The sequence below is a fragment of the Rhagoletis zephyria genome, unplaced genomic scaffold, assembly GCF_001687245.7.
Source record: "Rhagoletis zephyria isolate East Lansing unplaced genomic scaffold, Rhagoletis_zephyria_1.1 Rzeph_scaffold_00121, whole genome shotgun sequence".
NCBI lineage: Eukaryota > Metazoa > Arthropoda > Insecta > Diptera > Tephritidae > Rhagoletis > Rhagoletis zephyria.
In genome coordinates this window covers 394,920-406,386 of record NW_016157205.1, presented here as the reverse complement: position 1 = coordinate 406,386, position 11,467 = coordinate 394,920, and the positions used below count along the sequence as shown (strand labels likewise).

The 11,467-nt window shown below is 39.0% G+C and overlaps 1 protein-coding gene across 8 annotated transcripts in view; it reads right to left on the bottom strand.

The window, feature by feature from the left end:
- Window positions 1–1,302: 1,302 nt before the first annotated feature.
- The window catches only part of ct (homeobox protein, cut), a 282,653-nt gene continuing 272,488 nt past the window's right edge, over window positions 1,303–11,467 (bottom strand). For 7 of the 8 annotated variants that reach the window (XM_017635243.1, XM_017635235.1, XM_017635223.1 and 4 more), the window contains exons 7-8: window positions 5,790–6,198; window positions 1,303–5,704 (exon numbers count right to left, since the gene is read on the bottom strand). In XM_017635243.1, the coding sequence (XP_017490732.1) occupies window positions 2,539–5,704; window positions 5,790–6,198 (3,575 nt within the window). In that variant the 3' untranslated portion in view covers window positions 1,303–2,538. The remainder of the gene's footprint in view (window positions 5,705–5,789; window positions 6,199–11,467) is intronic. The other variant, XM_017635257.1, reaches the window with a different exon arrangement.

Here is an 11,467-nt window from a genome sequence, read left to right as displayed (position 1 = left end):
TTTACATGTTTCTCATGTGCTTCAAATTATGTCTTTAAGTCTTCTCCAAATTAAAATAAAAAATATGTAAAATTTCATTTAATTTGTGATGAAATTCACTTTGATCAATTTTTCATAACATTTTTTTTTATATTTATTTCATTAAATTTTATTTTGTTTTCGTTTATTTTGTATTTTTTAATTGAATTAAATTAAATTTTTTTTATATATTTATTCCCTTCATTGTATTTGATTAGATGTTTCTATTCAATTTAATTTTATTTTAATTAAGTTTAATTTAGATTTATTTTATTATTATTTTATTATAGTTTTTTAGTTTAAATTTGCTCATTTTACTATTTTATTTTCTTAGATTTTATTTTGTAATAAATAAAATTTTTTAAGTTGTATTTTTTATTTGGTTTTACGATATTTTATTTTATTGTATTTAATTCAATTTAATTTTATTTTGTTTTGTTTAATTGCAGATATTATTTTATTTTGTATTTATGCTGTTTTATTTTTTATTCACTTTATTTTCTTGTATTTTTTATTTCATTTTATTTAATTGTATTGAAATTTGTAAATTTATTTTATTTTATTTTATTTTATTTTATTTTATTTTATTTTATTTTATTTTATTTTATTTTATTTTATTTTATTTTATTTTATTTTATTTTATTTTATTTTATTTTATTTTATTTTATTTTACCTTATGTTATTTTATTTTATTTTATTTTATTTTATTTTATCTTATCTTATTTTATGTTAATTTATTTTATTTTATTTTATTTTATTTTATTTTGTTTTTTTTATTTTATTTTATTTTATTATGTTATATTATATCATATTATATTATATTATATTTTATTTTATTATTTTGAATGAATTTATTACTTTTTTATTTCATTTTATTTCATTGCAATTTATTTTATTTTACCTTAACTTTTATTTAATTTGTTGTATTTTATTTTTTTACATATTTTATTTAATTATGTAATTTTTTTATTTAAATATATTTTTATTTTTATATTTTACTCTTTTAAATTTTGTTTTGATAACATTTTTTCTTTAGATTTAATTAAATTTTGTTATGCTATTTTATTTTAGTTTCGTTTATTTGTGTTTTAATTAATTTCACTCTTATTTTATTAAAAAAAAAATTTCTTAAACTTTTTCGATAAAAAAAACAAAACCAAAAAAATCTCTTTTAGTAAATTACGTATTTCAGGACTTAAATCTATTTTTCAAATTGTTTGTATAGTTTTATTTTGCATTATCATACGTTATTGTTGCATTCTTCTCTTTCTAGGTATGTGTGTATGTATATTCTTTGCTACGCATATTTTTTTATTTAAATTAATATGTATGTATATATATGCATATTTTTAACTCAGTTGCCTAACTTTAATGCCTTTTAATGCCGTACATTACTACGTTAATTAAATTCAATTAAATATTTTAAATTATTATTATTTATACGTTTGCCTGTAACTACCTGCGATCATATGCTAAGTATTTATTTTTCTTGCTTTTTCTACTCTACTACATGTTTTGTATGTTGCATATGCGCATGTACATATGCATGTATTTACGGTTATTCATCTTAACCTAAATACTACTACTTTTTTAATGCCATTTTTGGTTTGCTATTTTTCCGTCTGTCGCTTAATATGAATACTCATTGTTTTTATCAACATTTTGTTGTTGTTATAACTATATAATTACTACTCAGCCTAAAAATTTAATAATAATAATTACGGCGGCTTTTCATAATTTCTTTTTTATGCTATTTCCACGTGCAAGGTTTCTTCCTTTTTTCATTTAAATTACTTTGATTTTACACTGAGATCAAAAAGAGGCCTTCGCAAAAGCATCTTTTACATTTGTAATCTCTTTTAAATTGAATAATTAAATACTCTTTACTATTTTTTTTCATTTTCAATAATGTAATTCTTTACTTATAAATTTTTTTCCATTAACTATTTACATTTTGCGCTGGCGAGGCGGTCACTACTACAACTTTAACGGAAATTAAAGTATTAAATATTTACACTTTAAACTAGGTATGCATGTATTGGTATATGGGCAAAAGGGTAGGTGAAAAAATGCATTGAAAAAATAGGATATTAAAGCCTAAGAAAAAATAAAATACTACTACTAAACCTGTATACAGTCTTTATCGGCAAAAGAGTGTAAAAATACTCAAATGAAAGCAAATTTTTTTTTAAATTTAAAATAGCAAATATACTTCAACAAGTACTGCATTTAAATGCAGTATTCTCTCATCATTCCCTTCCAGTCCTCACCCCTGTCTTTATTGTTTTTAAACAAATCACACAAAATTTCTTAACAAAACAATTTTTTTGAACAAAATTCTCTTCAACAGTTCACCTGCTTATCTAACAAAATTCAGTTGTTGAACGCTTAACGCCACAGATTGCACAATTTTATTTAAATTTCACGCACGCGTCACATACGCACTAACGCTCCCAACAATACACGCTTATTTGAACGCTTAAAACTAATCGGCTAACCAGCTAATCGCCTATACTTCTTTTAATAACTCCACGCGCTTGCTGCGCTCGCTGCTGTCACCACACTAGCGTTCGTTGTAGGCACTCCGCTAGCTGTTGCTGCTGCTGCCGCTGCTGCTGCATCGTCTTCGTGGCTATGCCGCTGCACGCGCACCATTCGCAACTTATCCTCACTCATCACCTTCAATTTCTCTTCGCTTGACGCTGCAGCGGCCGCTGTCGTCACCGCTGTTGCTAGTGCCGCTGTCGCAGACACCTCATTGTCGCTGTCACAGTCCTCTTTTTCCTGTTTGATACGCACTTCGGGCTCCATGAAGCTCGGCGGCTGTTCTACATCAGTTTCCCCGCGTTTCGATATCGCATCCGCATCGATACCGGCTGGTGAGTCACCAGCTTCGCTGCGACTAAAATCGGACGGCTGCATAACACAAACACCATTAATTATGCGGTCTTGTTCGGCGGCAGATGGCGCCATGCCTGCTGCTGCGGCGGCGACTGCAGCGGCTGCTGCTGCCATACCATTGGCATCGGTGTTGGGGACTGGCCCGGCGGGATTGACCCATTGCGGTGCAGCTGGTTTTCGTCGCGAACTGCTGCGCATGCTGGCGCTGAGTCCGCCCATTAAGTAGCTGGCTGCTGCGGAGAGTTGGATGGAGCGTGGTGTACTGGTACCATCTTTGTAATCACCGCTGATGGACTTGTCGTCGCCGCCGCCATCGCCACCGTCCAGCGATTCGTTGTCGCTGAGATGGCTTTCGTCGAGATCGTCATCGTAGTCCACGCTGCGCTCGCGCTTCAACGAGCTCATTGTGAGATCTAGACCGCTCATTTGCTCCCTGAAGGCCTGATTGAGAGCGTGTAAGTCGGGCTCACCGCCGGCACCGGCAGCTGCAGCTGCAGCAGCGGCGGCCGCGGCGCCAGGCATGCCTGCCAGACTGCGTCCGAGCAGCGCAGCGGCGGCAAAGTAAGGTGGGTAGGGTAGCGTTGGTGCGCCGCTCAGTCCCATGCGCTCTTTGTGCAGCTCGAGCAGGCGTTGTTGTAGCAAGATGCGGAATTGGACGGGATCGAAAGGCGTTGAGTTGGTATTTTCGCGGCTGGGAATGAGATTGTCAACGCCGGGCTGATTGTGTGGCACCTGCTGCTTGAGGCGCATGCGGTGATTGTGGAACCAGTTGGTGATGGTGCGAGTGGCGAGACTGAGCTCGTTGGCGAGAAACTCGATGGTACCTACATTCGGGTAGGGATCGAGTTGGAAGGCGAGTCGCAAAGCCTCCTTTTGCTCCTCGGAGAAGAGCACACGTTGCTTCTTATTCGGTGGTGCGCCGCTAACCGAAGAGCCGACCGAGCCGGGCCCAGGAGAGCTGGTGTAGAAATCGTTGGTATCATTGCTGGATGTGTCTGAGCTGTTATCCTGTTGATTGGGGCCAGTCGAGCGACGCCGCTTGCTCGCTTCTCGTCGTTCATTTTTAATTACTTGCAGGCGTTCGACATTGTTCGCATCCGAAAGCCACAGCTGCATGCGTATGAACGGCTCACGGCCCTTAATGGAGAGCATGTGCCAGGGTTTCGGTTTGCTCAGCAGTTCCGAGACAGAGCCTTGCGAGAGGCCGAGCACAGCTTCGCCGAATATCTTCTGGCCGATGTTGTTCGCTAGCAACGCTTCCTTAATTTTTGTCGTGATGACTTGTGTGTCAAGATCCTGAGTGAGCGCCGCCATCTCGTAGACGGTGGGCGACATATGCTGATGCATGCTGCGCATAGCGTTCGCCTGATGCGGCGAATGTATGGGCATCATCATGGGCTTCTTGTCGCTGCCGGGTGTGCCGGGGCCTGTATTGCCGCCAGTAGGACCAGTCGGCGGTAGACTGATGGCGTGCTGAGGCGGGAGGCCGGGTGAGGTTAATAACATGCTTTGGTGGTGTGCAGCTTGCGCAGCCGCGGCAGCTTGGGCCGCCTGTACGGCAGCGGCATGCTGCTGTTGGCTCTGTGCTTGCTGCTGGTGCTGTTGCATGGCAGCGGACATGGCAGCCGCCTGCATTTGCTGCATAATGTGTTGGGCTTGTGTTGGCTCCTGCAGTTTCAGTTCGTTCATCATCTTTTGCATGGGAAGCGAGGCGCCCATTTTGCTGGCCAGACCCTGTGGTATCTGCGGGGTGCCGCTGTAGCTGCCAGTGCGCATCAGCTTTTCGGGTGCAATCTTGTATTGGCTGGCCACCAATTTGTGCACAGCGTTTTCGTCCTCGAGGAACATCTTCATGCGTATGAAGGGCTCGCGACCTTTTTGAGTCAGCATGTGCCAGGGCTTGGGGCGGGCCAACAAATCGGATACAGAACCTTGCGACAACCCAAGCACGGACTCGCCAAAGAGACGCTGCGAGATGGAGTACTGCGAGAGCGCTTCCTTAACGCGTCGCACAATATCCTCGGTGTTGAGATTGTTGAACATGTCGAACTGTTGCTGTGTGATGGGTGGCAAGACGGCTTTGGTGGGACGCTGCGGTGGTGTGTGGTGTGGCGGGACGGGTGGTTGTGTGATCAACGAGTTGGTGATGGACGCCATGCGCTGCAATGGGCTAGCGGTGGCGGCGAAATCATCATTGGGTGTCATCGCGGGCGGCAGTATCGAGTTGCTGAGTGGACTGGGCGCGGTGGAATTGCTGGCACCATGCATGCTGACTGAAGCGCTGCTGGTTGGCGGCGGAACCGGTGTGTGGCTGCCACTGCTATCCAGCTTGCGAGAATGCAACGATAGACCAGCGCTGGAATGGCGTTCCAAGCTGTCGGCATGGGGCAAGTCTTTGGCATTATTCTGGCTGCTGCTACCACCACCTGACATGGACGCGGCATTGCTGTTGCTATTACTCTGCGAGTCCATGGAGTTGCTCGAATGCTCGATGGAGCGTTGCCCATTTATTTTGATAGCGTCTTTGGGGTCCTTGGTTAGCGTGAGATCCTGCGCGCCATTTAATACCTGCTGCTGTAGCGCCATCAAGTTGGAGAAGTTGGGAAAATTCGGCAAGCTGCCAGCAGCAGCCGCGGCTGCAGCATTTTGTTGCTGCTGCTGTTGCAATTTGGCCATTTCACGCTCGTAAGCGAGGCGTAAATTCTCATCGGCGCCCATCATGTTGGGTAGTCCACAGCCGCTGGGCATGCCACCGGCGGCGCTAAAAAAAGGCGAAAGCAGAAGACTATAAAAAATTAGGTGGTTTAGCAAAGCTGCTTGGATGCAGAAAAGTATTTAAGTGGCTGGAAAGTGGTAGAACTATGGCTTACCTGGGGAAAGCGGCTTCACGTGGTGTGCGCATTAGGAATTCCTGATAGATTCGCGCCATTTTGTCGGGCGTTAACTCTTGCTCCTGGCGCAGGCGATGCTGTTGTTGTTGTGCGGCTGCAGCTGCTGCCGCCTCCTGTTCCTGCTTCAACTGGCTGGTGCTCTTGTAGAAGGGTGATGTGCAGAGCGGATGTGGCGATTTTGAATCCTCATTGCTGTGCTGCGAGTCGTCATGCGCCGAGCGACGATGTTGCTCCTGTTGCAGCTGCCGCTGTTCAGCCTCCTTTAGCTGTTGCTGCAGTGAGCCTGGCGTAGAGTTCTTAATCAAGCTCGAGGCCTCATTGAATATGTGCGCCAAGCGATCATCAGACATGGAGTCCTCGCGACCACCATATGGCGGCAAACCGGAATCTGCAAAGAGCAAAATCAGAAGATTAAAGTGAGATGTGTAGCAAAAAAGCGAAGTGAATGCTGATAAATTGAGTTCCAGTTTTAAAAGCGCAACACACTAACCCAGTGCCAGCGAACTGGCGTTGGCCGAAAATGTCATAAACAAGCCATTAGCTGACATAAAAAACCCAGTGCTATTAAAGAAAATAAAAAGGATGAAAGTATCGGTGGTTTTAGCCATCAGACAAAATGACGAATTGATAGGCGCTGTCACTGATAGTCAATGGATTTGTTGGCCGATTGCCCGCTGCCTTGGAGAGCAATGGACCAAGGCATTTCATCTGATGTCTGCAGATGCTTTTTAGCCAGCCGTATTTATTATACGCGCATGCGCGCGCGTATGTCATAAAGGTGCGGCCAAAATGTATAGCTTACAGCATTTTTATGAGCGCTGAGTGAGTGCTCAAAGCCGCGCAACTAAGGCGCCAAACTGCGTCCAGTGGCTTGCGTTTCAATAAATTTATTGCACTTATTGATAGATACCGCGCCAAATCGAGTTCGTCAACAGCAAAACGCCAGCCATACAGCCATACAACGATCATCACTCAAACCAATTCAATTCGGGGCTGTCGTCCGTAAAAATGAAATAAATATCATTTTGAGAGGGAATTAAGCCATAAAAATGGCTGGCGATCGGTTGCCATTTACGATGGCTAGATTGATGTGCCATCATCAATGCACACGATCGTGTGTAAATGTTTTATTGCATTTGCAAATTTTGTTTTGTGGTTTCGTTTTTTATATTTTACTCTCATTTGAAATGTTAAAATATTGATGGTAAATTAAGCATCATAAAAATGCAATTTGGTGCTTCCTGCGATTGATGCGTCGTCGTCTTCGTAGTCGGTCGTAGTGCGCTCGTTCGCTCGCAGCACTTTGCTTAACAATAAAATATTTAGTATTGGCTACATTCGGTTGATTTGTGCAATAAATTTGCACTTAATTTAATACTTTTGTTTTGCTTGAAAGGTGGACAAAGGAGATCTAAGCCCGAAATGTGTGAGAGGATGATGGTGAAAGAGCGATTTGGTATGTAAATGGGTGAGCGGCTTGAGATCAAAGTTCGGCAATAAATATTTAAAACATGAAAGCTCTTAGGAGAAAAACAAAACAAAGGGAATGCCATAATAAAAAAGCTTTGTAAAAATAGAAAAGTCCAGACAGCAGCAAAAGCTTATTGCAAATGAGTTATTATAGATTTAAATTAATAAAAAATGTGTGCTCCATTTTGAGAATTGTGAAAAAATTTTTATTGAAGAAAAAAATTTTGTTATTTCTTTTTAATAATTTTGGCTTAAAATTTTTATTTAATTTTTAAATATTTATTTGCTGTTTAATATTTAAAATTTTTGATGATCAAGTTTATTTAAAATTTTAAAAATTAATTTTTTTATTTGACTTCTCCTTGAGGACCTAGACGTTTTTATTTAATATTTTTGTATTTTAATTTATTTAATTTTATTTTTTAATGTATTGTTTTATTACTTTTGGTTTTGAGTTTTATTTTGATTTATGATGTTTAATTCAAGCTGTTGCTTTTATTTTAAATTTTGCTGTAATGAAATCAGGTAAAATTTGTTGTTGATTTATTTTTGTAAATTTTTGTTTTTAAGTCAGAAGAGAATGCTGCATGATTTTGTTAATTTTTTTTAAGTTATGAATCGTTTCTTTTTATTGTATTACTTACTACTTTTTATATATTTTTTAAATATCTAATATAATTATTTTCAGCCTCAGAGTTTTTATTTTCATATTTTTGGAGTTCAAGAAATTTTAGGTTTAATATTTTCAATATTTTTCTTTATGTTGCATATTAATTTTAAATTTTCTTTGGTGTTTAAACATAACATACAAATTTTGAATCATGTTTTTATTTTTCATATTTAATTTCTTCGAATTTTAAAGACATTTTCAATTTTTTAAAGTTTTTTTTACTTTCTTTGAATATGAATAAAATATAATTTAAATAATTTAAATTAATTTAAACGCCAGAAATATTAATATTGAACATAATGTAAAATTATGTAAAATTTTAAACGAAAAAATTCTAAAATTTGTTTGAAAAAATATACAAATATACGCATCTTGTGTTTACGGCTTAACTAAGTGGATTTTCTCTGGCTTAATGTGTTCGTGGGTTAAGTGAATGCTATTATTAGTTGAAATCAGTCAATGGAAAAGTTGAAGGCGTGAAAAGTAAATGAAAAGTGGCGAAATATTTTTGAGATTAATAAGCAATATTATAGATTAGATATCAGTAAAGAATTAAAAAATATTCGAATGACTTCTACTAATAATAAAAAATAAAAATAAAACATTGACCAGCAGTTGCTCTAATAAAACGCTAAGTATGCCTCTTCTGCCCTACTGCTCGCTAATATTCACTATGAATTCTAATAAAAATGATTATTTAATTAAATTCAAAATTCCTTAAAATTAATTGTATTACGCATGAGTGAGTACACTCGTGTTATTTTTTGTCAAAACTCCAACCAAGTTTTATGCTATTTTTAATTGCTATACAATCATTGAATCGTTGCTTTGTACTATTAAGCACTTTGTTAATAAATAAATTAAATAAATATACCGCTATATAAGCACCTCACCACGCTCAAATCGTTTTAAATGACCAATTAACGCAGCAAACACAGACATTAATGAATTGAATAGCATAGAATAAAAAACGAAAAAAAAAAATCGCAACAAAAATATTCCACACATACGCGATTTTCGCCATCCCTTACCCCCTGCAAAATATGGAGCGAGGCGATTGACCAACAATGCGACCAAAAGCGAGCCACTCAACTGGTCAATCGGTGTAAGCGCGCGCGCGCGGCATTTTTCCAAATAATAATTTTTTAATGCCACCATTCTGAATTCAATAGACCCGATGCGGCCCAACGTTAGACTGGCAGTTCGTGGAGCGTCCGCCCATTTGCTTGTGGCATGCAATGAGCATAAAAATGCAACAACAAACAATCGTATGGCAACGTGCAATACCAGAGTGGCATGTCGCTGCTGCTATGTACAAGTGCCGCTGGGTGTTGTTATCGGTCAACATTTGGGTCGTGGGTTTATGCCGCCCGGCCACTGGCCACTCTTATTAAACACAAAAATGTGAAAATTGCAAAAAATTGCACATCAAAGCATCAAAAAAGAGATTTGAACGACTCGACTGCATTGATGAGTTGAGGACGAGGGTGAGCGCCATAGCGTTTGGTAGCAAAATAGCGCAGCAATGTCGTCACCGATGTGTGTGTGGGATGGGGTGCGGTAGAGGTCGCGCAAGTGCAATTTGCAAACAAACGTCATGGCAGAGCAAGTAAACAATTCATCATAAAAAAAATTGAGAGAAAAAAAAACAACACAAACTTCAAAATGCGGCCATCAATAGTCAATGCAGCAATTGAAAATCGTGCACGTGGTTGGGACGGGAGAGAGACAGCATAAAAGGATGAAAGGTTGACGAAATCATGGTTGGTTGAACGCTCGGTTGGTTGGACAACCACAATTCGCTTGTTGAATGCAAAATAATAGTAAAAAATATACAAAATGCTAGCATGGCATGGACCACACTAATTTGGCACGCGCCAAACTCAATAGCCTGGCGGCAAAATCATCATTTCGTTTCAATGTGAATTCGATTTCATTGCAGTTGGCGGCACTGAAGTGGAAAGTGAGTGGCAGTTGGGCAGTATGGGAAGGTATGTATGTATGTGAAATTGCAGAGTAGGAAAACATTTACTCAATGCAACTGGATTTTTTAGGTGAACCAGATATGAATTCGACGAAAAATCAAAGTGGTTGGGGAGAGAAATTGGAACAAGAAACGGAAGGATTGATTTGAAGTACCACAAAACTAGCAAAGCTTTGGAGTGTACAGGATTGATTTGAAGTACAAAAAAACTAGCAAAGCCTTGGAGTGTACAGGTAAGTAGTGGAATGTTTTTTTCAACCAACTTTTTTCTTCATTTCTTTGCAGATGTAATGCTAGCCGTCAATCAACAAATGTCATCAATGTTGCACTTGCTAAGCTCATGGCATTTCTACGGATTGGGTTCTCATATATGAGCACTTTTAGATCCTCCAGAGCTAAGGAGCAACAAAGGAAATGATTACAGCCAAACAAAGAGGAAGAAAGAAAAAAATTATGAAATCCATCCAGCAAAGTTCGTTTTGAAAAAAATATAAGAAATAAAAAGAAAAAACCCTTCGCAGCACCGACGACGGGAAATCACTCGCTTGAATAATTTAAAATCGCTTTACAACAAGATAGCGCTAGCTCAATTGCCAGCGGACGGCTGGATGCCCAAAGGAGCAAACACTTGTCTGTCCTAGCTTTGTGCTAAAGGAAGCAATAAATGATCGCTTTTAAAGAGTCATACAAAGCAAAAACCGACGAGCCGTCTACAACTCCTCCACTTGCGCTGAGGTTAGAGCAAGGATAAGCGTTTAGCAACACAATAGTAATTCCACCAGTGTATGGGGGTAGCGAACATGGAGCGGAAATCAACACATGAATGACAAATGGCACAATTTTTGCTCTTTTTTCTCCTAGGACAGACAGGCAGACATACATAACTGTGGCAACGCTTTATTGCAAAAAATTCGCTATTCGACATTGGCATGGAATTCAATTGAAAAGCTTCATTGAAGCGCAAAGTATTGAATGACGATGATGCTCACACATCATCGTATAGGAGTTGCTGATAGCATCGACCACAGCATCACGGAAGTGATGTTGGTTTGCGAAGACGCGGTGGTGGAGCAGCAAAGGATTTGCAGTAGGAGTTTGTTTGGCAAGACCGCAGGCGTTATTGATGCTCTCGTTGTTTTTTTTTCATTTCTTGAAAAGCCAAGTGTTAAACTGTGTGTTGACAGTAGTGTTTGATTAGGCAAGATTTTTTTTCTTCAGCTCTCGCTGTTGAGTGTTGGTGAAACTGATTTGTTGCTTTGGTGTTTTTTAGTATCAAATATCGGCTGCAATAGTTGCTGTTTTGCTTTGGCATTAGTTGGAGCATTTGATTGCACGTGGCTAGCGACAGGTGATGCCAAATAAAAGTGAGTGTTTAGGAAAACAAGGAAGCAAAATACTAGAAAATTGACAAGTAGATTAAGTTGATGAACTTGAAGTCGGTTGAGTGCGCTATTTGGAAAAGCTTATACGAAATGTGGGAAAAATTCAGAAGTGATGGAGAGAGGTGGGAGAGTTTTTTGCAACAGACAGGAA